This window comes from Vanessa atalanta, chromosome 4 (assembly GCF_905147765.1).
Source record: "Vanessa atalanta chromosome 4, ilVanAtal1.2, whole genome shotgun sequence".
In the NCBI taxonomy this organism is placed as follows: Eukaryota; Metazoa; Arthropoda; class Insecta; order Lepidoptera; family Nymphalidae; genus Vanessa; species Vanessa atalanta.
In genome coordinates, this window is record NC_061874.1 from 4060835 (window position 1) to 4088072 (window position 27238).

The 27238-nt window shown below is 37.4% G+C and overlaps 1 protein-coding gene across 1 annotated transcript in view; it reads right to left on the reverse strand.

Annotated features, from left to right (window-relative positions):
* Positions 1-26303, reverse strand: part of LOC125077963 (translation initiation factor IF-2-like) — a 70233-nt gene extending 43930 nt beyond the window's left edge. Inside the window, exon 1 of the mRNA XM_047690097.1 lies at positions 24813-26303. Coding sequence (XP_047546053.1) covers positions 24813-26303 — 1491 coding nt within the window. The remainder of the gene's footprint in view (positions 1-24812) is intronic.
* Positions 26304-27238: the final 935 nt, after the last annotated feature.

Consider the following 27238-nt stretch of genomic DNA (forward strand, 5'->3'; position numbering starts at 1 on the left):
GCTCATTACGCTCCTCTCACCTTGGGTCGATTTAATACAACATGAGAGAGCCGAAATCAGCATATGCCTATATGCCGGTGTGTGTCCATGGGAATACGGTGCACTCTTATAAGTTGACGCTCTCATCGCTCAGAATAAGGCCCTTCTGCGGATTTAAAGGAATACCGCCGCTTTTCATTCTTATCTGTCATTAAATATATTTTTCAATTATATGCATCTATTATTTAAATCATACATTAAGCATATCTTATTTAAATGAGGCAATCATTGTCGTTTTATAAATTTATAAGGATTTGCCATATTACGATAAAATGATATATCCCTTAGTTCGATTCTAATTTATGAATATTTAATTATTTCAAAAATATGAATCATTATTTTATTAATATATCTTATACTAAATAAAAACTTAATTATTCTTTATACTATAATAGTTAAACATACCAAAAATGTTAATTAATATAACAATAACAGAGATTTAAAAAAAGGTACGAATTTAAGAAAATAAGTATAATATTAATTTTACTTGACGCTCAGTCAATTCTAAAAAACTAGATACGCTTAATACAAGGAATAGATGATAAATTTGCTTTTATTTTCTATATTTAGCTATTGAGCGTCTGCTGTAAAACGATTAGGAAAAAAGTTCAAGAGGCTAGGTTAGGTTACGTTCGTTATATCAGTATCAACAGCTAGCGCTGAGTTGAACTGAGACGTTACTTAGTGCAATGCGTTTGATACAACTTTTTCAAAGTAATAACACTCATAGTAACTGATATGTTTGTCTATGTGTTAAGCTTTTACGTCTTGACTGCACACACAGACATAATGAAAATTTGTACATTGCCATACATGTTGTCATGGTTCCAAAAAAAAGATGTTTCTTTTCCTTTGGAAACATTTGATTCCTAAGTTCTCTTTCCACGCACACGCGAACAAAGCCTCGGAGTAAACATATTATACACCTTCACTGAATTACAATATATATTTTTCTAATAGATATTACTCGTTCTTAGTAGACACTGAATACAAAAGAAGCCTTCAGTGTAAATTTAAGTTTTACTCTAAATACGTTTTTAATTTTAAAGAAGACGCCTCGGAATCAAATACAAGTACGTACTTGCTTGGCAAGATCATAAGAGATCTTTTGAAATTTCGCAGAGCTTTGAGATCAACAGTCTCAAAGGTTTCGATTCAGTCATATAAATATTCTGTTCTACTTAAGATTAACATTAAATTCGTTTCTACAATTATAAACTCAGAAACAGTGAGATTTTAACGTCTTTTAATTTAGGTCACAGATCGATCTATAATAAACATTCATATATATAAAAGGGAGAAAGTGTATTAAGGTTTTAGTATAAGATCATGGTCGAATTAAGAAGTACGTTAATGTTTTGAATGGATTTCGACATATGTATAACAACTCAAAAGTGGCATGATGGAATAAGCTCCAAGTCTTAGCGTTGAAAGAAAAGAAGCCTTGGCACTTCACTTAATTATATATAAATAATTAACATGAATATTTATTCACATTATGCTACATTTATGTCACGTACACCAATACACTGGTGACAAAAGTATTTTTTGTTATCTTTGATTTTTTTATTTATCTATTTATATTTAACGAATCTGCAAATATAGCTAAATATATAAATATTTAATTAAAAAAAATCGATTGATATTATATTCGAAAAAAGTCAACGATGTATATTTTCAAATTAAGAATATATTCTTATTTATTTTACAATAAGGAACAAAATTATTACGGATTTACTCAATTTAAATATATTGAATATCAATTAAAACGGATCTAAAGCTGTAAGATGCTGAAGCTGCCCGTTTGATCTCTTAATAGCTTTGAAAATCAGACTCAAATATCAGAGCGAAGCTGACGTAAGTAATAACGAGATACTTTGATAATAAAAAATAAGAAAACAAATCAATCAAAATCCTTATGATCGTAATCTAAAACGAGTTTTTGTAGGAAATCTTTTTATAAATATCAATTATCACAGGCTCATTTTTTAAGAACCGTGTCTCTATAAAGAAAAGAAGATCGCGAGTCAAATCCGGACCACAGAAATGTTATATTTAACTTCTGTTTAAAATTTCTCATCTCTCAAATACAAATAAAGGGTATATTTATTTTGATACATATTTTTCTTCAAAAAACTCTCTATAAATAATTTTATAATAAAATAATTTAATTATCAAACTAACTAACTTTCCACTTTAAACTCGTAGGAAATGTCAATGTCATGTTAAAATATAAAGAAGCAAGTAATCCTTGCCTAAGCTAGTTCGGCGATCTCAAAGTACGTCTGAGCACTTTGTAGGGAACTGTCGAGGGAATAAGGACGGACACCAATTAACCTTTGGTTGAGTCAGCTGTGATTAATTCACCACAAGTGACCGAAGTGCTTTGCTGAGCTTGGATAATAATTAACCACCTGGATTCTATGAATTGCAAATTGATACGAAAAATATATCTTCTCTATAACATTCATTTCATTTTAAACCAAATATAATGAATAAAAAAGTAATACCACTAAGTTGAGCTTTCGTCAATGTTTTTCTCGTGTGTGAATTTTCGGAGCCGGTGGTAGATTTGTATCAATCAATAATCAAAATTAACGCTTCTATTGCATACAGACTCAAACGATCTAAACATCAAGTTAGAAGGAAGGAAGACCTCATCCTCCTTTGAGGAGAAGTTTGGAGCTTATTATATGCTACGCTGCCCTATACGGGTTGGTAACGCAATACGCAAACATCGGTTAAGATGCACGCGTACAAACAATTGGACCATATCAATTAAAACTGTATTAACCTATAAACCTAAGTCATTAAAATCAATCACATGATGTATATCAAAGACATTTATATGGTTAAGAAGCATCGTAGTTCAAGCAAGTTCAAGTAGATAAGGTGACCCATAATAAGGTGTTATTATCCTATTATTTATTCTCGGCCAAGGGTGCGTTCCAAATCGGTAATTCCAATTTTAATTTCAATAAATATCGAATCTTGCAAAATTGCTATAAGTTTATCTTGATTTTGACATCAAAATATATATAAAGCTACCTATATTGATAAATAGCTATCGTATAGCGTTTAATGTAGTTAAATTTTCTAAGGCATTGAACATAAACCAAAGCAGATAACGGAGTTTACAAATATTCGGATTCAAAGTTATTACTTTTAAATGTTATTCCATTTAATTTCAAAAAACAATTATGACTCACAGCAACATTTTCAATTTATTTGTCTTCTATAATGAAATTTTGCTAATTAATTATTTCTTACCCGAAAACAATACAAAATCAACATCCCACAACCGCAGGCTTCATTAAAATTTTAGATCATGTTAATATTTTACAGTAAACATCTATTATTCTGGTGGTTGCTAAATCGTAAACTTTATACAAAAGTCAAGTTTAATTTAATTTAGAAAATTAGTACAAGACCAATCCGTCAGTACCCGGCTAGTATGCCCAGAGCTTACAAAACTCAGTGAGCCGGTGTTGGAGTATTTTTAGTTATATGAGACCTATTTTAAATAATAGCCTTACTCATTAGTCATTTACTTTCACAAAGATTTTTGAAATATTGTATTGTGTTGTGCCTGTAGTTACACTGGCTTACTTACCTTTAAAGCCGCTATACTAAGTATTCTTCTTAGAGGATATCATACTTGATGAGCGAGTGATATCTACCCAGATGAGCTTGCACAAAGCTCTACCTCCAATGCTATCAATTCCAATAATCCATAACTTAAAAAAAACCTTAACATTATAAATGCCACGATCAAAGCCACTGAACCTAGTACCTCACCATGGACTCTAAAGACTAAATTAATAAATTGGATGCGAATAAAATCAAGAATAACAGCTTGTCTATGGAGAAATATAAAAAATATCTAAAGAAGAATTAAGCTTTTATAAATCTTTATTATAATATATTAAACAAGAATCATTTTAATAACTAAAAGCTAGCGAGATAAGTTTCAGGGATAATCAGAAATTTTCTTAGCGTTTGAATGGAAAAGTTTGTGATTTAATCATAGTATAGTTTGCGATGACAATCGACTTAAGTTTCTCGGTTGAAACGAAGCTAAATTTTGTACCTCCCTACGAGTCGAAGGAAATTTCATACTTTAATTAACAAGAATAAAGTACGCTGTTGAATAGCAATACATATTATTTTAAGCTTACAATTATGGAGGTAAATTGTAACGGTACCACAATCCTGCCTTGGCGGTTCTGTGGGAAGACAATGTTAACAGGTAAACAATAATCCTGAATTATACGTAATAGCACAGAGTAAAGGCTAGTAACAAAATATGCACACCATCATCAGTCCAATGCTGGACTTTGGCCTCTACTATGGCACGCTACTGAATTCGAACTTTAGCGCTCCTCTTTCAGCTTTAGGAATATCATCGCCCCAACTAGCTCCAGGGTGTCCTACGATTCTGGTCACAGAGGTTATTCTTAACAGAAAATAGTCAACTAAAAACCTTGATTTTATTTAAGACAAATGTGGTGTAGATAAATTTAATACACTAATTAAAATAATATTGAAGGAGATAGAATGTTGAAATACTGGTAAGTGCAAATGAAAGAGCATGATCATTTAGTACATTTGGCATTAAAATGTATTTTTTTAAACAATTGATACGTTATTCTTCGTCGATATATCAAATAATTATATCACTTTTCTAATTACATGTACACCTTCAGGCACCAGAAAAACTGTTACGACCAATTTATACCACATCAACCGTAACACGGAACGTCCATTATCCGTTGCGAAATATTTCCCGCATTATCCGTAAATCTTTAAATAATTTTATTTTTAACTCGCTATCGAAGTGATAAATTTCAAGGATGTAGGGAAATTCAAAACTCTGATCATTAAATTTTAAATCGAAAATAATATCGATGTAAATTTAAAATGTAACGTCATAGCTCAAAAATTTTACGTGTATCAATTTATTTTTTGTAGATAAAATTTATGTGGGCAGATGTAGTCTATAACATGTACTGTATACTAGTTAAGTGTGTTTTTTTTTCCGGTAGTACAAATGAAAAAACCAGATTAGGAAAGCTTAACCTTTAAATATATTCCCAGAAAAATATAAGCTTAACAGAAATTTAGTCTAGAACAACCAACCTGAAATTCATCTTACTCAAATATCGATATCTATGGGCAGTTATAACCACTTATCATCAGGTAGACTTACCTACCTTGACTAGACTAGACTTGATTAATAATAAATAAGTCTTTGACTTGCAACCGAAACTTATTTAATTTTATTTATTTTTTTAAATTAAACAGCTATTATAAGTTGTAAAATCTAAGTACCTAAATTATAATGTTGCAATTATTATTTATTTAATGCATCTTTAAGTATGACATACAAATATAAAATAACTTCCTCAATTTATTATTACATAATAACACATTAATTACAATTAAGGTGATTTTTATTTTGACTTCATTGTGTCGTCTTTTAACGATTCCTGTCTCGAATAATGTAAATTGATCTATCTTTACTGAATACATTTAAAAGAGAAAGTCCAAAATTGGTGCTTATTTGATAAGTATTCTCAGGATGAATTCGTATTTCATGTTCTATTATTACTTTAAAAAAAATATACTTATTAAAATAAAATGTGGCCATAGAATCAACTGAATACGACCTTTTTCCGAGAATCATCCCTATTAACAATTTAAATAATTCCTTACTGACCTTTAATATTCTAAAAAAACGTCAAGTTTCATTTAAATAAAACTAACTACGTCCTGATATCTATTTATAGGAAAAATTATCTTGTATTTAATCATGACTGTTAATCTTACTAATATAGAATCGAAAGTTTTAATGGTTGGATGTTTGTTACCCAATCGCTGCTGAACGGATCTAAATGAAATTGATTGCAGAAATTGATTATATTCTTGAATATCATAAGGTTTTTAACCTGTAACCTACTCTCAGTGAAGCAGTGGCGGTAACTAGTATATAAATAAAATATACTTATAGGATTTTGCGGCATTTATCAGTGTACATTAAGGATTACCATTATTCATTTGATGATAGCAGCGATGCTTTGTACTGTTGCTCTGCGATTCAAAGGGTGAGCGAGGCAGTGTAACTACAGGCACAAGGGACATAACATCTTAGTTCGCAGGATTGGTGACGCCTTGGCGATGTAAGGAATAGCTGATATTTACTGCCTACCTATATTACAATATACATATATATATAATGTGTATATATTTGTTATGAACAAAATTTATTACCAAACAAAATATAATAATGTAATTAATTGTTTGTAATGTTGACCCAACTATGAACTCTATTGAAGTAGAAATCTATGTAAATAAATAAAACATTTCTATTCTATATATAAATATATGTATATGTATACAACATAGCTTAGTACCATAAATTTAATATTAATGCTATGCCAATTTCATACAATCCTTAGCATTAATGTAGTGTTTATTCTCCGTTGAAAATGGGCCAACCACGCAACATTATTATAATTTTAGTTCATTGTGAAACCAGTCTCTGTATCCCAGATTCATACCTTCGTGGATAATATGAATAAAATATTCATCTACGGCGATGTGCCTTAACGAGGCTTTCCTAAATAAATGCTAATAACCGACGCAATCATGCTAATACAATATGACTATTGGTCTTCGGTACAAGTCAAAGGATTAAAACAGAACGCTAGTCACAAATTTAGTACTAATTTTAACGATTATAAAACTACAACTGTTTTTTTTTTCATATAACATGCAACTCCGAAAAAAGACAATGATATTGATAAACTGATTTAAATCTTGCTAAAATCATACAATTTTTTTTTTTTATTTAGGGATTTTTTCCACAGATGAAAATGTCAGTCCCATCGTGCCCTAATCTGAGTTGAGTAACATTTTAATAAAATTACTGCATTTAAAACTGTAAAGTATCCTGGCTGCTTCAGCCATAGGAGAGTCCAGTATGCTTTGAAAAATTCCAACAGCACTTAGATTTAAATTAAACTTTCTCATTAGTTCTTGTCTTTTTTCCCTATTAATCATAAAAATAGTTCTTTTGAATGAATGCAATCGTCCATCTCATGGTAAGTGACGAGCTCCGCCAATAACCCTAGGAACTGTAATAAATATTGCCTATTTCTTACATCATAGCTGTTCCACCATCAAAGGGAAATAAGATGTAACCTGTGTGCCTGTAATCACAATGGTTTATTTACCCTTCGTTCCGTAACACATTATTACAAGACTGAAAATAAGAAATATTTAATTTTATAAATATTATTATCATATACACTCGGGTCATTCAAGGACGCTCTCCGTCCTTTTGTCAATTTCCATTGGTCAATTTTCCATAACACATCCGAACAGACGATGATGTTTTAATTGAAAATATACAACAGAGCGGTCATCCTCAAAGATGAAACCCAAATACGTAGTATATATTTTAATGCATAAGCATGCGCATAAATTTAATGAACTCTCTGTTCCCGCAGCATCATAATCCGATGGAACGGTAAATCTGACACGACTGGAAAGAGTTCAGGCGAAGCATTAACGACTGTACGTGTTTTATGATGCACTTCCAAGCTCCAGATTTCAAAGTAAAAGGTGTTAATAAACATACATCAACACACATATATGATGTTAAAGAACACCGCTTCGAAAACCACTAATGCAAATTGGAATACTTGTCAAGATATTTTTTTCATCAACCTATAAATAAATTCGAAAACATTTAAATACGAACATATTTTTATATTGCCAATTTCAATACTTCTCATTTCCGAACGAAGTAGTAAGTAGTTTTTTTTTATCTGTGAAACATTGAAACTACGAAACTGACAACATAAAATAATAAACCGCATTGTAAAATGTTTCATTTTAAGTCAAACATAAATATTAATGTGCGAACATTTTACACTTTTCGGTTTTCGCGGTGAGACACAAAGTGCGTGGCGTGGAATAATTAGGTAGTATTTATTATATAAAGAATCATTTTATATGTTAGGTATATGATTTTATCCTTTTATTTATTGATTAGGAAGGAAATTATTACTGTTGAAAAACATAAATAGCATTAAATGTCCGAGTACATGTTTTATCATTTAAAGATAATGAAAGATTATCTTCATTGAATAAGATATACAAACAACTAAACTTCTTTTAAAATCTAAAAGAAGTTTAGTTGTTTGTAAATCTAACGCAATATATTTTGATTTTTATCAAAATATATTGCGTTACATATACAATACATGCAGTTAGACATAGTTAAGTAACGGTTCGACAATTAATTAATTAAGAGCAAGAAGCTGGATGATATTTCTAGTACATACAGGAAATTCATCCAAAAAATCTTCTTATTTTTATTTATATTAGCAGTATCCCATTTTAGGGATTTACAAAAATCCCTATTTATCCACCAATTAAGCTTGTGCTAGGAGTGGAAACGACACTAACCCAAGGGGCCAGGAGAGCACTTGCGACTTTTTACTTCTCTAGGCGACCATTGTATTGACGCTTCAAATTAATGTAGCAAGTCATTACTTAGAGTACGTTTAGACTTGACTACATTAACTATTTATGTAATTAATAGGTTGCGGATTCAAAACCTAAATTACCTCTCTGTCGAGTTTTCGTATACTCAATTTGTTGACTCATACTGGACTGCCAAAGAAATTTCGTCTGGAAGCCTGTTTATGTCAAATAAATTACGGCAACACCTTAAAACCTTTTCCTTGATAAGAAATGAGGCCAGTATTGGGATATTAACACACATTTAGTTTACTTTTTAACATTTGTTGTTATTTTAAAAATCATAAAGATAAACACTATATTTAAAAATAAATGGATGAACTTCTTAAGATGCTTGTAATTGGACCACACGCTAACCTAATAGAGAACACGTGCGGCGCCGGGCTCAGTTATTAGTATTCATCGGCGTAGAACTTCATAACATACGTCTCGTAGACTGCCGAATAAATACTGTATGTGTAATCATCTAATTTATATGCCAGAGTAAAGCAACATTAGTTTGTATTAGTATTTTTTATACTCATAATACACATCCAGCCGATGTTTTGCGAAAACAATTGTTTTTGTAATAGTTTTCCAAGAGTTTAGGGTGATAACAATGAAAAAAAAACAGAAAAATAATTGCATCCTGTTTTTGAAGGTAAAATCAAATGCTTTGTAATTAATTATTATCTTTATTTTTCCAAGTAATGAAACCGTCTAAACGTTTTTTCAATTCTATCGGAATATTTAAGACTATATTTTTTAATATTCCTCTTTTGTTATATTAAAATATGCTGTTCGTAATGATTCACTGGTTCCAGGGCTTTGTTTAAGCTCAAAGCTCGGGTATCGCTCACTCACTAATTACTCCACCGCCAAACAGTAATAGTATGTTATGGTGCTGTGTTATGTTTTGAGGATGAATGACCATATCACAATAATCTAAAATTATCAATGGAATTAAACCTTTTAAAAACTATTCGATCGTTACATTACAGTAAGTAATACATTATTTTATAGTTCAATAATTCTTTCAGGAATAATTAATTTTATAAAGATATCATCAATTAAATTAATATTTGACAACATCACATACATTACTCTGATACCAAGGTAAGTTAAAGTACTTGTGTTATGGAAAATCAGAAGTAAACACAGTACCACATACACCCAGACCCAAGACAACATAGAAAACTAATGAACTTTTTCTACATTGACACGGCCGGGAATCGAACCCGGGACCTGGAGTGGTGTACCGTTGTACACACAAATCGACCACGGAAGTCGTCAATAAGTTGTCCTTTGTACTCAATTCTTGCTAGCAGCGATGACGCAACTGCTGTAGTGAAAACTACTGCTGAAAAAATAATATCAAATTCTTTTATCGCCGTATTCATCCCCCAAAACTACTTTTGTAACATCCTCAAAGATATTAGATCTTTATAATGCACTCGTCTTGCTTACCTACTATAATAATGAAATAAATATTATTATAAAGAGATTGAGATATAATTTAATTTACACGTGTAGTACGACAGTATAATGTCGAACAAATAAACCTGTTATAAAAATATATTATAAAGTGATTTTACATATATGTAAAAACAATCTGACAGCAGTAATTGGTAATTCTACATTTGAAAATATTTGTTCTCAACTTGCTCTTGCATAAAATATTTATTTAAAACTAACTTTTTTTTTCGTGTTCTGCGTTTGGGAATAGTTCTCAATTAATTGTCTCAAATTTTTATTTTCATTTATTAAATAATTTGGTTAGTACTAGATTTATTTAAAAAAAAAAAGCTACATTAAAAGTTATATTACAATGGAATGAATGGTTTACTTTACGTCTAGTTTCCACTTTCAACTTTTGATTCAACAGCCACAGTTGTTAACTCGCAGAAATCTAGATTAAACTCAAATGAACACACTTTGCTTGTGTTTTATTACTTTTTAAATTTATTTCTTACATAAAACACTATAATATTTTTTCTATTATAAGATGAATTATCTAAACGTTTTTAGCATGTGCTAAATTATTGAAATTTATACATATTTTAATAGATGAAAAAACAACTAAATTAATAAGCGTAAATTTTATCCCAGAAGATGTAATAAGACATTACGTGTCAAGCGTGAATTTTATATGCTTATCTATAATGATATTTTACTCAAATGCAAATGTAACTTCAGAGTTACATTCGACTATACTATCCGATGTTCTCAGGAACATCGGATAGTTCATCTGTCTATCTGGACGCTTTCGCGGCCAAACCATTGATCCAAATTACATGAAATTAAGCAAAACCAGATAAATCGAGTAAACGTGACGTTTAGTTATCAATATATAAAACTGAAATACCACCAATACAATCATTAAGAAAACTCCGAAATTATAGGTCGATTGGCGTATGCAGAAGCATTTTGCGACGTAGACGTTCACTATGAAATCATTTTTGGATATTTCTACTTTAAGGGTTCCCCCTTTGGAGGATTGGTGGCGGATTAAATGGATTTTAGTCGTATGAAGACGTGACATTCAGGAAGGTTAATTTAAAAATCATTTCGGTTTTTTTTTTAAGCCTCTGACTATCGCAAACATAATTCTTGCAAGCATGCAGATATAAGTATAATTTTAAAGCGGTTTAAATAGACTTACACTACCACACACTATTTTGCAAATACAAGTCGGCTAACTATATTATGGAACATTGAGAGGAGACGATGCAAATGAGCGGATCGTATTTGCATGTAGCACGCATTAGCCGGATCGCTGGCAAGAGATCAGGCGTAATTCGACTAAAGATGCCGCAGTGTATGAACATTTTTATTGATATTTTTTTATGAATATTTTTTGACATTGAGAATAATAACGTTTAGTAATTAGATTCTTTATTCATATTAAAAAAAAATTGAAGGAAATATATAATAGGGTAGGGTTTATTTTTAAGCGGATTAATACATTTAATTGATAATATTCGTTGATTTTCGTAAGAAAATAAATAAATGTATTTGTAAAATTGATATTATTTAATTTTAATATTTATAAATTACGATTTAAAAGTATTTAGCTTAACTTGATTCAAACATATTTTGATATGATAATTATTGTAGGTACAGAATAAAAACGCTTATAATACAATATAATCGTCTAAACGGCTGCTGTTTATAATTTAACGGCATATACCAATTTACTTTTATATATAATTATATTTAATAAAAAAAAAAACAATCGCAGCTAATAAAATTTAATTAATTTTGAGGCTTAACAATAAACAAATGATATGAAACATGTTATTTAACTTGTTCAAGGTGTTCCGAAGTTACAGGAATACCATGTTTAAACTACGACATATATCTCTTGTGCGAATTTCATGCATAAAATTATCGACGCCTGTGTGAGACATGCGACAACCTGTCGAAGAGAATACTGTCTAATTCAAAACCGACAGCGAGAATTACGTAACATTTGAAGGGTACATTTTCCCCTAAGCCAGTAAGTTCGTTAAACTGATTTTAATTAGTTCATTGGTCTATTGGCTCAAGTTTTTGGGTAGCTCGTCGGGCTGAGGATGATACATTTGGTCCCGCATTGTTACCAGGGTATACCCAGGGTTCATAAAAGATTTATACTATCAATTATATATATCTATAGCTCGCCTGCACCAGGTTTTGGTAATTAATTAGATATAGTATGATATAAAATATTATAGTAAATTTATCCTTGAACCACTAATATAACATAACTAACTGAACATAACAAATAGTGATAAAGGAGTTTGTTCATTTTTGTTTTATAAAATGCTAAATTAACTTCAATAATAGTAAAGCTTCGTCAATTCAAATTATTTAAGGCTCTGTGGTTGACATTTTGAAATGAAAGATCATAGCGAATTATATCATAATCACATCAATCAGTCTTGAAATAAAATTTTAAAAAACTCAATAACTTTTTATCGGCCCGACATGGGGTGTTAACCCAGGACCTCGGGATTTGCGGCCTTTTATCTGACTACGAGACCAATGAGGTCGCTTATGTAATTATTAAGAAATAGTATTTATTTAATCGTTAAATTAATGAAACACGAAAACGCTTTTAACTTATACCGAAGTATTAAAGTCACGCGCTCACACCTTCTGTAAGCAAACCTATTCAGATGTTCGGCTTCGCTTGTTGATATTGAAATGAAGCTGAAATTAATATGTATGTCGTGAGGCGAAACAATCGGGGGCAAATGTTTGCGAGTTTCAATGGTAGTGACTCAGCGAAGTTTTGAACTCTCGGATTACGGAAGTATTGAAGAGTTTGTTCGAAGTTTAATAGCATTCAATGTGTTTTGAAATATATTATCTGTAGCTACTTACTTACAATCCATTTATATTAAAACCTTTTTTCATTGGGAGGTTATTGTTTATCTAGAAAACATAATATTTTAAACATAACGTAGTTGATTTTTAGATGAGGAGTATAACTCAATAAAAATAAAAATTTTTAGTGCATAACTTTTCTCAAGTTAGGATCTTTGTTTAACATAAATGTAGGTACATATTTCGAATATCATTTTTTTTGTAAAAAGTACGTACAAAAATGAAGTGGTTGATTATAGGTACGTCAGTCACCCAGCCTAACAACAAAGGGACTGTTTTCTTTGTCGATCGTTTCGAGTGACACACTGTGGCTATTATTGAAAAATCTATTTAAGCGATTGATCCGTCCTATTTCTAGTTTTAGTGCATTCTTTTGTACGGATACAAGCTTATCCAATTTTTTCTTTTCGCGTTACTTACGCAACGAAATGTAATTGATATACGGAATTCTATTAATTATGATGCGATAAATTATAATAAAAAAGCAATTCAACAAAAAAATTTTTTGTCGATTATATTAATGTTTATTATCTTTATATTTTAAAATTAACAACGACGTATGGTTACGGTTTATATCTCGACTTCTCATTGATTTTGTGCCAGCTCAAGGACTTCCCGATTATCGAACATATTTTACGATTTAGTTAAAAAAATATTAAGATGCAAGATATTAAGACAAGGTGGACCTTCATTACAATCTACACTACAAACTTTTTTCGCTATATGAAAATGTTTGCAACACGTATGTATTGTTCAATACTGTACCTAACTGTAACATCGATTCCATCGCGCACCTCCAAAAAATGTAACTCTTTACCAGCACACGTGTTCCTCTCCCCTTATAACCTGGGTGCCTTCAAACGAGGCGTGAAGGGGCATCTTGCGGGCTGGCATGGCTAGGGTGACTAGAGCAGCTCATTCTAGCTGACTGTACTAGTCGTCTTCGCGTTTAGACTCCACTTCCACTTACCATCAGGTGGAGTGAAGTCATATGTCCCTCCGGACAATATAAAAAAAAATGTTTTCTCTAATAAATATACAATAAAAAAAAGGTTTTTTTTGGATGTGAGAGAGTCCTATACATTTTCTCGTTTTTTTCGGATGTGAGAGAGTTCTATGTACTTTCTATCAGATATTCGCATTAAAATAATACTATGTAGATTACATTTTGTTTTCAACTCCTCAATAAGATTATTCTCATTTGGAAAAGATTTTATGTCATTAGTTTATATGAACTTTTTTCGCATACGTCACATTCCATATATCATCGATTAAGCCACACCCTCATGAAATGTATTACCATTTTGAAAACCCGCATAAATAATTTCCAAAGCGATTCAACCTTCACGCTATTTTTAAATTTCCTATGTAATTTCCTCTCGTATTACAAATATCGCTCATGTTTATATTATTTCCATTTATTAATACCTCGCACGCCCTCATACCCGGACAAGAATCAAATCGTACCATCCCATTTCCTTGACGTTTGAGTAACATTACAAAAACCCACTCCAGTTTTTCTCAACTGTCGCTGGAATAACACCGATATAAAATGCGTGGATCATACGCGTTGTTAATATGTTTTACTAGCTTGTGCTCGCGTCTCCGTTCGCGTGACTTCAAGCCTCAAAAGTAGGGATATTATATGGTTGACATATTTGTGTATCTTTGCGTCTGTTTACAAACGTTCTTTGTGCAGATTATGTTTTTTTTTATATAGATGCCATATTTGAGTGCTTTTTAAATGTATAATTTAATCTACTATTAAAAAGTTATGATGTATTTGTCTAAAATCATATTCATGTGATCTGTAATAAGTAATAGTTTTCTCAAATATCTTCCATATACAGATTTCAAACAGTCACGCTTTTATTATACTTACGTATAGAAGATAAGGTAGCCAAACCACGAACCAGCATAAAACCAGCCTAAGCTGAACCCCATTTAAATATGTCCGACTACATCAAAGAGAGCTCAACTCACATTGAAATATTTTTGTAATTTCTAAATCTCAGAAATCTACATATCTTTACTTTTTGTTAATAATTCGGTTTTATAGACTATAGTTAACACAAGATTCATCCAAATGAACTTGACGACATTTTTGCAATAAATATTTAGTTGTGTTTTTTTTTAGATTGACATACATTTTTATTTGTGAACCGATTTTAATAAAACAAAGCCTAAATGCTACTCCAAGATTACTACAGTAAATTAGTGAAAATCGCATCCAAATTGGCTAAGCCGATTCCGAGATTAGCAGTAACAAACGAACAGATAAACGGACAAAGAGACAAATATTCTAAAAATCCATTTTTGTGATCTATTATTAGAATAACTATAGTAACTACAGAGATCCTCTTCTTGCATAAATCTAAAAAAAAACTACCAACACATCCACTTATTAGTAGTTTTATTGTTTTTCAGTTGTATATTATATTGCTGGGACCAATTTGTATACAAATGCGGTCCTCGTACTGTAAGGAAGTAACACTAATACCTTAAATTAAATAAACAATCATTGTTGTTATAATAAGAAGTACTTTACTAAACTTATAACACCTTGTTTCCCCTTTCGCTAAGTCAATACATCCGTCCGTATCCGTTTCTATGATAAGATTCCACTGATATTTTTAACTTGATTTATAAATAAATTTTCCTTTATGATAATTAAATATTGATAACTAAGATTTTGTTACTTATTAATATACTGTATAAATTATAAAAAAACGTTAGAAAGTGTGCATTGATTTTCATTTTCTAAAAATATAAAAATAATTAATTGTATTTCATCAACTTACTTTGTAAATTTGTAAAAATTCGTTATACTGAGTTCCTTGCTGCCTTTTCTAGGTAAACTCTAAATTCCGAACCGGTAGCAGCTTTACGTTTAATTAAGAAGCCTATTTGAATGAAGAATATATTGGTTTGATTCAAAATAAAAACTATGATCACCAATACATTTTCTATTCTATTTTTATATATCGCTTTTCTTTATCGCCTACCAATTGATATTCAAGTTAAATGCTGTTTAGAAAATCCCTTTAAAATCCTATTACATGGCAATCAAGATAGGCACAAAATCGCAAATAACATCACAGTTACATCCAAGTTATATTGCCTGTCGAAATATGATTTGTCTATCTCAAACGCAATAACTCGACTAATGTAGTAAAACACCGCAAATTGATGTTCTAACATGTTTCCTAACCCTCGCGTGACACCCTCGAATTCCATCGTTCATCCATCGCGACTTGTAACGGAGAGAGCTCATTTTTACTGTCCGTTTTTTTTGTCGAACGGAATATTTTTCGTCGTCAACACTGACGTCAATTTAAAAAAAAATAAAAATAATATATATTTATATGAAAAGTGAAAGTATGAGTTTAAATTGAAAATAAATTTATTTTTTGAGTAGCTATACGTATAAAAATTTTCTTGATTCTTAGAAGATACGTATACGTTCTTTGAAGCTGTGATATTACATATTACACGAGAATAAGTAACTCATTGTATGCCTCGAGACGATTTAATTAAGCCAGTTGAACGAGGCTAATTGCACTTTGAATTATTTCATAGTATATAATATATTATTATGAGTATGACACGCACAAAAGCCCTTAAAGTGTAAGAATATTAAATAATAATATTTAAAAAAAAAATAAATCACTAACTGACTATATTGTTACATATATTACATTGTTTCTCTTCTTAAATTTTCTTAATTATGCAAATATGTGTAATAATATATAAATACACATATAAGAAAATACATACATACATATATAAGAAAATTATAAAGACAAATAAAATTGTAGTCCGTAATACATTATGACCAAAAACAGGGTTAAAATTCTTAGAAAAGCTAGCCCATTTTTTTCTAAGCGGTTACTTAATTCCATTGATGCATATTACGATTTTAATTATTCAATTTAGAAGCAAATTATTTTAATTCATACGTCACATAAACGTCATATCTTACAAAAAGTGCATATTTGATGCCGTCATCGTCTCGATTCAAAGCTTGATGACGAAACACAATAACTTGTACATTCGCTTTGTGACTACACGTCTTATCTTATCTTGGATCCATTTTGCTTTATTATTAAGAGCCTTTGAGTCTTAGTACGACGTAGGTTTGCAATCTGCGAGTACGTCTGTTGGATATCTATATGATTAAACGTACGAGAGTAGTATGCAAATCTGTAGTTAAGAAAATTTAATGCAATATTTATAGCAGGTTAATAACCTTAAGTTCTAGTTTACCAAAGGGAATTTATTAACTTCCTCATCTCGAAGATTACCTATTACTATTGAGCAATAAACTAAGTCTCATTGTATATTGGTATCCCAGAATAGTCCTTATCGTTTCAAATCTAAAGCTATGAGGATCTCAGAACATTAAGGTTAAGTCTATTTTAGAAGGACATATGTTTAGGATTTTTCTAACAACTGTCTGAACGTATGATAATAAAAGTTATACAATGATACTAATAATATAATAATAATAAAAAAATTAGATATACAATATTTCATATTTGCTCATTGAAAATAAGCATTAACAACTGATATATTTACAAGACTCATTAATGATGAAAGTTTAATTATAATCATTATTTTGTAAAAAGACACAGCACACACAGCCGTTTTAAAAAATATATCATTGTAAACAACAATTTGACAGGGAAAAAAAAGTCCTGTTGAGTTTGTTTAGCTGGTTCTTCAGCGGTCTAAGGTGTTTTTTCCGAACCGGAGATAGTTGATTTTGACGATCAACCCCCGTTTTCTTATTGCTTTTAAGAGACCATTTGAATAAAAAATATTTTTAATTTAATAATTTGCACGTTATTTAGAGTCACAAGTTAATTTTGGAATATTATGCTGGCTCAACTTATTCAATTGCGTACGTTATGTATAAGGGCTTAAATACGCATTACATGCGTTTTCATTCATTATAATATTAGTATCCGCCTGTAAATGTTTCAGTGCTAGACTAGAAAACTTAAGAGTCTTAAGAAGAAAGATTGGGAGATTATTCCACCCCCAATAAACGGGTTGATACAAAGAATTTCATCCTCAAGCTGGTTTCCTGATTATGTTTTACTTTGTTGGTCCTAAAACGAACTACTAACAAAAAAGTCGGTTAAAATAATCAGATGGAAACTCATCATCATTATAATATGTATATTCTCTTTTATCTGTGTAACATACAACTATATCATAAACTTAAAAAATATTTTTAATATAGAGCGTCTTTTAAAAATAAATCGTTGTATAATGGAGACAGTGAAATTCCGTCGTTCAACCGTCGAGGGTTGTAATCGATTCGGCAGCGATTTTCTTCTTGACAGCCCAATCACAGGTCGATCTGACAGCAGCGTGTATAGCCGTTTTGAAGAGACTTGATGTCTATATCGCGATGTGTTGATTCTAAGAACAATGAAAATCACCAGAAAAATATAATAATCGAGACTATTTTGTATCATCAAATATTTTGTTGGGAATAAAAATAAATGTATTTATCATCTAACCAAAATTAATTGTTTAAAAATTGAGTTAACCATAACATCAGTTTTAATATAAAAAAAAAAAAAATATTTTAAGATATTTTTGAATACTTATTTATGTATGTATCACATGGAAACTTTTTCTGTATATGTTCGTCTTCCATATTATTACGTTTAATATACTATGTATTGTTAGTATATACATATGTATTCTTATTTTATTTACAAGCATAATGTTCATACCGAGTCAATTATGACAACTATTAGCAACTATTAGCAACTTCATCATTCCATTTTAAAACTTTAACAGAACATATTAAAATCACAATATATTTACCTTTCAATTGAACATACGAAGCAAATCAATCAATATTAACATAAAACGTTGACAAAGACAACAGCGTATTAATATTATAGAATACTAGTTCTCGTCTACGGCTACGCACGTTTTGGGTTGGTATTAGACATAAAATACCAAATTTCATCAAATTCAATTCAGAGGTATGCTCGTGATAGAATGACAAACATGCATAGTTACTTTCTCATTTATAATATTAGTATTAAGAATATTTAACTGAATTAAATGTAACAAAATTATGTGAGGAAATAAATTATGTAACATTTTATTTTATTCTTTTTCAAACTTGATAGGTTCTCTTATTAATTTGAAAAAGTATATACATAGTTGTCGATATGTTGATAATTACAATTATTATAACGAGTACAGGAGCGAAAAAAGTGTTTCGCGTTTATTTTGTTTTCGTTTCATTAAACAGGCATTTATTTAGTGTACACCGATATCAATTACCAGATATTATGACACGTGACTCAGAAACCGATATTGTATTTTTTATTGAAATATGATGTAAACTTTTCTTATTCAAAGTAGATTTAGAAAATGCAGATCTCACGGTATGCCCGGCAGATCTGAAATATCTAAATTAATGGTCACTGAAAGCATTTATAATTAAGGAAAACCAATTATTAATTATGTTATAATAATAATAAGTAGAAATATAGAATTTCGTTAAAAGATTAAACATATACTTTTCTTATTGTGGCCCTACTAGTCGGCCTTACCTTAGGCACAACTACAAATATTATTATATATTTTAAAAACAAGAATCATAATTTTTATTTAAACACAGACTGGTGTAGTTGTTTCCAATTTTCAGAATCTTCGTTTATATTAAATATTTACAGAAACATGGGGGAAATATATCGTCATATTAAAATTACTGTAATATTTTCTATAGCGAAATATTACACTTGTGTGTGGTCATTATCACAATGATATTGTCTTTAATATATATAATTTTGTTGTGAAAATATTTAAGCTCTTTCAAACATTTGTTTACTTACGTTTGGATACAAAGAACCATGACTTTTTATTAGACAACGATTGCCCCTAAACTCGCTGGAGCTGTTTCGACGGAACATCGTTTTCGAATATTTAATGGCGCTGTAATGGAGTTTGCTCGTTGCTCGAAGCTTTTAAATTTGACTAAAAGCGAAACGATCGTTGCCCAAATTAACAGTAACAATGATACTTGATTTCAATTGTGACTCTTTTCTGACGAGAGCAACTTCGTCGGAGAAAATCATTCATTCGAAATTTTGCTGTATTGAACGTATATCACTTTTAATTATTTTGTTCGTGTCAGGTATTGGATTTGTAAATATATGCATTGCTTTATTTCCAAAAAGATAGATCGCATTTACTTAAAAATACTGAAAGAAAAAATAAATACTGAAGATTCTTACTACAATGAAATTAACCATTAAAATTATACTACAACAAAAATCGTTTGTATCTGTGTGATAATATTTAAAATTCTATGAACTTTAAAAATCAAACGAAGGTGGGATATTACTTATCAGTTGTCAGGACAAGTTAGTAATAAATGTGCCACAACAGCAACAAAAGCCTTTACGGAAATAGTACTCCGTTTTAATTTAGTAAATATAATGCGTAATGATGATGTCACGATTACGATTACGATTTTCAGTCAACACAGCCATTTATTTGCGTAGTTTGCACTATATTGCAAAAGTATGAGCACTTAGCGCGGGAGTATGCACAATTTCAATTTCTAAACGCAGAGCCTTTGCTTAAAATTTTTGCGGACGTGCCGTGATTTTTGGACCCAAGGTCTGGAGATCTGCGGCAAATGCAGAATAAGCGCTAAAATTTTATAAAAATTCACCAAAGGTTCGATAAAGTTATAATACAATTAGCTAGCCCCGGCTTGGCTCGTGTAATGTAAGGATCTACGTAGAATGTTTAAATTGAAGACGTATATAAAGGAAAGTCTTGTTTTTTGGCCAGGACCTATCAGCTTGGGCATCGTGTATAACGTATGCAGAACAACGATAATATATTCAAAATTTTACAGCTGATACCAACATACAATCTTGTTCGGTCAGAATTTTTCGATACTCTGCACAAAACACAAATTGAGCACGTACAACTTAGCGGTTTGACTGCATTTAACCCCGCGATCTTCCGTTACGATTAACACGTCCGTATCCTCTTTTTCAAATGAATACATGAAATGCAGTTTAAATACACAAGGTTTATCCTGGCTAATTCTAACTCCCTTTTTTTTTTTTTTTTTTTTTTTTCTCGCTGGAAAAACGCGTTACGCGCTTCCCCCACGTGATGGAAGGTGGGGGGGTGTGTGGGACTCCCCGGAGCCCTGGACGCCGAGTGCGCCCAGGTACGCCGGGTTTACCCACTAAAAAACCAGCGGTACCCTCTCCGTCTTTCGGCGGGCGCCACGGGATCGCTTGCGCATGCTACCGTGACGCCCTGACGGTCGGCCCGCCTATGCGGGCCTCCAACACCTAGAGGGGGTTCTCGGGGTACTGAGACCCCCCCTAGTCCCTGCGACGCCTATTGAGGCGGGGGGAGAAGGTGCGCGTAGCGCTTCTTCCTCCTCCCCGGTCGTCTTCTGCGGAGCGGGTCTGCAGCGGCATCCTCTTCCCGCTCCCGCTCCGCGGCTTCCTTCTGCGACATCACGTTTTCGCAGAAGGAGCGCATCTCCGACCAACACGTCTCACTACCGAGCATTTCGTTGACGATGCTCGGCAGCGAGAGGTCTCCGCCCATAGTCGCCGCAAGGGTGTGCCTCTGGGGCCCCCACGCAGCACACTCACTCAGGGTGTGGTGCGCCGTGTCGACTGGCGCACCACACTCGTGGCAGGAGGTTGACACCTCCCGCCGCGCTATCCCGTGCAGGTACTTACCGAAGCATCCGTGCCCGGTAAGTACCTGCGTCATCCTGAAGGTGAGTGTGCCCTTCTTCCTCTCGACCCAGCGACTCAAGTGGGGCCGGATCGCCTCCACTGTCGCCAGGCCCGCCGTGGGTGACCCCAGATCCTCCTGCCATCGGGCGATCAGGGCTCGCTGGGCTAGAGCCCTGATCCGCCCGACCTCCGCCGACCCTGGACGGTCGCCGCGGTTCCTCGCCTCGACCCGGAACCGGTACACTTCCGCGAGCACCTCCGCCTGGAGCTCCCAGGGCGGATCGCCCGCGAGAAGTGTCGCCGCAGCCCACGACACCGTACGGTACCCTCTGATGCCTCTCACCGCTATGACCCTCTGCGGCTTACGCAGCAGGGCCCGGTTGTCAGCGGTGAGGGCGTCGACCCAGATCGGGGCACCGTACAGCGCCATCGACCTCACTACGCCGGAATATAGACGCCGGCATAGCGATCCCGGCCCCCCCACATTCGGAAGGAGGCGGCCGAGAGCGGCGGCGGCGTTGATGAGCCTCGGGCCGAGATGGACAAAATGCTGCCCGAAGCTCCATCGACCGTCCAGGATGAGGCCCAGATACTTCATCTGGGCCTGCACCTTGATCACCGTCCCCCGGACGGTGATACTCGCCCCTCGTGGGGGTCCTTGCCGTGGACCGTGGAACAGGAGGGCCTCCGTTTTGGATATGGAGACCCTCAAGCCCAGCATTCCCATACGGTCCACGGTGAGAGCCGTTCCGACCTCGGCGAGGCGTGCCGCCTCCCGAAAGTCCCGCCCAGTCGCCGTGACGAGGGTGTCGTCAGCGTAGCACAACACCCCCATCCCGGGAAGGACGGGAGCTCGCAGGAGCCAGTCGAAACCGACGTTCCACAGGATTGGGCCGAGAACCGACCCCTGTGGAACGCCGCAGCCTACCCGACGCCGGACCAGCCTCCCATCGACCCCCGCCCAGAGGACCTCCCTGTCCTGGAGGTACGCCTCCAGCAGCCTCCTGAGATAGGTCGGCACCCCATGGTATCGGAGTGCCTCCCGTATCGTCTCGAAAGGGAGACTGTTGAAAGCGTTCGCCACGTCGAGCGACACCGCCAGGACGACTTGCCCCCGGGCCACCGCTTCCGTCGTCCGAGTCTTCAGGGCGTCCAGGGCGTCGACCGTCGACCGGCCCGCCCTGAACCCGTACTGAGCCTCTGAGAGACCCGGACCGACCTCCTCGAGGTGCTGAACGAGACGGGCTGCGAGGACCTTCTCGAAGAGTTTGCCCGTCTCGTTCAGCAGCACTATTGGCCTGTATGCCGAAGGGGAATCCATCGGCCGACCTTCCTTCGGCAACAGGACCAACTTTCCTTCCTTCCAAGGCTTCGGAAACTGCCCGCTGCACAGGCACTCGTCGAACAGCTCCCGAAGCCTTGCACCCAGGAATTCCAGGGCGTCGCACAGAACACGCCCTGGAACCCCGTCCGGACCCGGCGCCGTGTTCTTGGCCCTCAAGCGGCCGAGGGCCATCTCCATCTCCCGCTCCGTGATCAGTGGTGGAGCCACTGCGTCTTCGATCACGGAGCGGGGGGCCATCTGCGGAGGGACATGCTCGCCTGGATGGGGAAAGAGTTCCCCGACCAGGCGCAGGAGGAGTTCCGGCGGCAGCGTCTCAGTGACGGGGGCGCCTTGGGTGCGGAACTTTCCGCGTACGCCGCGGTACGGGCGCCCCCACGGGTCTCGATTGAGACCCGCCAGAAGCTCCTCCCTGGCCTTCTCCTTGGCCTTGCTTATCGCCAGCTGCAGATCTTTTTTCAACTGGCGATAAGCGTCCAGCATCTGTCCCTCCAGGTCCGTGTCGAGGCCGTTGCGCCTTCGACAGCGGACGTAGGCCCTCCGCGCCCGGCAGCACGTCGCCCGAAGGTCGGCGATTTCGGGCGACCACCAATAGACGTGCCGGCGCGGAACCCTGCGCCGGGTCCGAGGCATGGCCGCATCGCAGACCTCCTTGAGCGAACTGCGCATGCGGCCCGCCATCTCCTCTGCGCTGGCGCCCTCCGTCCTCCCCGCGGAACCCCACCGCTGCACGATGGCGGCCTCCTTGACCAGCTCTCGATCGACCTGGCCGAGAGACCACCTCGGCAGCGTAGTCGGCACCCTCTGGGGTTCCGCCGGCCTGCGAGAGGTGAAGATCTCGAATCGGATGTACCGGTGATCCGATAGAGTCTCCACCTCCTCCTCCACTCTCCAGTCGACCACTCTGCGTGCAACGACAGGGGTGGCGAACGAAATGTCCACCACGGAACCCCCCTGATGTCGCACGCAGGTGTGAACCTGCCCCCTGTTGAGAAGGGACAGGTCGGAGAGCAGGGCCCACACCTGGACGGCCCTCCCTCGCGGATTCGTGGCGGGGTTGCCCCAGGCACGCGACTTTGCGTTTAAGTCGCCGAGAACCAGTATCGGTTTCGGCGACTGCCTGGCCACCGCAGCTCTGAGTAAGCCGAGATAAGTCTCGAACTCAGCCAGGCTGCGGTTAGGGGAGAAGTACGTACCGACGACGACGTACTCCCCCCACCCCACCACTACGTATCCCGAGCCCCTCTCGATGAGTGAGAGGGGGGGGCCCGTTCCGCTCCTCGTGAGAACCGCCACGGTGTCGTCCGAGTCCCCCAGCCAGTGAGGTAGGGGAGGGACGAAGTAGGGCTCGCAGGCCACCGCCAGGTCTACCTGCCACTCCGCCATGGACTGCAGCAGAAGGTCCTGCGCTCCGGCGGAGTGGTTCACGTTCGATTGTAGGAAGCTCAGGTGTGCTGGCATACTTGATTCTTCTGAGCTTCCTCCGTAGCCTGGCGGCTTTCCTCGCGCGGGGCGGTCCTGGTTCCTTGGACCGCTTTACCCTTCGTGATGGGGGGGTTGCAATCCCTGGCCCCCATCAGGTGCCCAGAAGGCTTGCCGGCCTCCGCGCAGACCGCGCAGCGTATCTTGGCCGTGCATTCCGCCGACTTGTGGCCGTCCGAGCCACAGCGGTAGCACAGGCCTCCCCTCTCCGCCTTCGACGGGCAGAGCGCCCGTGTATGGCCCAGGCCCATACACTTGTAGCAGCGCATAGGGCGCTGCTCCACGACGGCCACCTTGGCCGAGCTCCACCCGACGAGGAGGCGACCGGCAGCGGCCAGCTTCTTCGCTGCCGTGAGGGGGCAGGTGACGCGGACCATCCCCATATAGCCGGGTCCGCGCTGCATCACTCCGCACTTCACCGCCTCGGAGGAGCAGTCACCGGCGCGCGCGATCGCCGCGGCCAGTTTCTCCAAGGTGACGGAGTCGTCGAGCCCCGTCACCTTCAGGTCGGCCTTCTTCACTGGCTGTGCGACATTGGCGACCCCGTCGAGCACGGTGCGGAGCTTCTCAGCCAGCTTCCCTGCCTGCTCCGCTTGGGCCCTCGGTATCTCGAGTACCCTGGCCCCTGTCGCAGTCCGTCTCACTTTCAGGCCGCCGCAAATGCCGAGGTCTTGGAGCTTCACTCCTTGCTCCGCCCTCTCAAGGACCTGAGCGTAAGTGACGCCCTTTTCCTCAGCCGCCGGCTGCAGCGTGAGCACGATGGCAGCCGTGCGCGGAGTGGCCAACTTCGGCTTGGCCACCTGAGGCGTCTTCGGCGGCGCCTTTGCGGCCGTAGCGTCGGCGGAAGGGGTGGTCTTGCTCCCCTTCCTGCCCTTCTTCACCACCGTGGACCAGGACGTTTCCTTGTTCGGTGGTGTCTGGGACGTCGCCGGTGCAACCGGGGCGCTTACCGTCGCACATGGAGGGCCTGCGGTCGGCGATTGTGCCACTGGTGGGGCCGTTTTCCTGGCCTTATTCGGAATCGCCGGCTGACGGGCCGCCGACGCGTGAGACGGCATCACCTCTTGCGGTTTATCTGCCGCGGAGGGAGGTCGCTGCATCCTCGCAGGGAGGCGCTCCTCCAGGCCCGCCAATTGGTCCTTCATCGCCGCGCCGATCGACCTGACGATGAAGTCCTTGAGCTCCTCCATCGAAGGAGCGCCTCGCGGGGTGTTGGCCGCCTCGGTCGCCGCTGCCACCGTGGTACGCATCTCCGCGTACTCACGGCGGTGGGCCTTTAGCTCCGCCTTGAGGTTTTCAACCTCCCTGTGCAGGCGGTTGTTGTCCGCCCGGAGCCTCCTGCTCTCCTCGGCCTCCGTCCGAGAGGCGAGGGCCTCGACCACACCCTCCAGAGAGGTCGCTGCGTCTTTTAGCTTTTTAATAAATCCTCCTTTTAAGTTGGAGGATTTAAGAGCGACCTCTCGTATCTGGGCCGCATTTCGGCCAGCCTCCGCGCGGAGCTCCTCGGCGCTTAAGTCGGCTGGGTCTGCGATGTTTATTGCGGGGGTCGGCTCGTTGACCACCGGCGCCGCAGCCGGCGCCTTTTTAAAGGCTCGGCTGCGCAGGGTACGCTCGAAGGCGAGCTCCCTGTCTTCCTCCTCTTTCTTTTTTAGTTCAGCCCTAGCTTGGCTGAGCCCGTTCTTTGAGTTGCCGCGGCGGTCGGCAGTGAGTCTCGCCGAGTCGGAGTCCGAGTCGGAATCGTCATGGTCGACGAACCGGACCGAGGCGTCCGACGCTGTCTCCATATCGGAGTCCATAAAATTGCCTGAGGCTGCAGATTAAAGCGGCGTCCCGCAGGAAGTACTTGGGCCAGGGTGGCTCTAAGGCATCATTATTGATCCTCAGAGCCCGGGCTATCGGATAAGCCGATAAAAAATTTTTTGTTGATTTTTACCCTCCCTGTTCTATATATATATTACAGAGCGGGTGGGAGGGCACAATTTTTCGGTTTTCGACCGATAACTCTCGAACGGATAGGCCGATCCGGGAGATTGAGATGTCAACGGATGCAGAGCAGAGGGCCCCACAATCGCGCCGAACACGGAAAAAAGATCGAAACAATAATAAAAAAGATATAAACGAAAAACTTAAAAATAGCTTAAAAACAGACAAAAACGGGAGATATAAGTAAGTTAAAAGTGGAATTATAATTATAATAGTGAGAACTGAGTGAGGTATTTTTTTCAGATTTTTACGACAAGAAATGGAGAAAAAATTTTGAAAAATGTACTTCCTAATTCTAACTCCCTAAGGCAGCCTAGATACTTATCCGAACTAATTCTACGCAGCCGATAGTTTGTAATTCATTCGCTTAACTGATAATCACTTAGAATTCCGCAAAGACACATAAATTAGTTTTTGACCAATTCTACTAAAGTTTAAAGAAATGTATAGGAAAGTTGATAATCGTGTTTGAGGAGAGTTACCGAGTTTTAAATTGATTGAAACGCTGACGTCTGATAATTGCCTTCGTTTTCTTGTTAGTGGGAAGTTTGCAGACAGGTATCCAAGTTCTGCTTGTCTTTCAAGAAATGGGTGTGAACTCATGTTACTGCTATGGCTTTATTTAATTTAGATACGTAACTTGATAAGTAATTTTGGAATAAAAAAAATATAACTACTAATAATAATAAAACATTCTGACTGTTTTGATATTTTAATAAAATATACCAATAAGCTT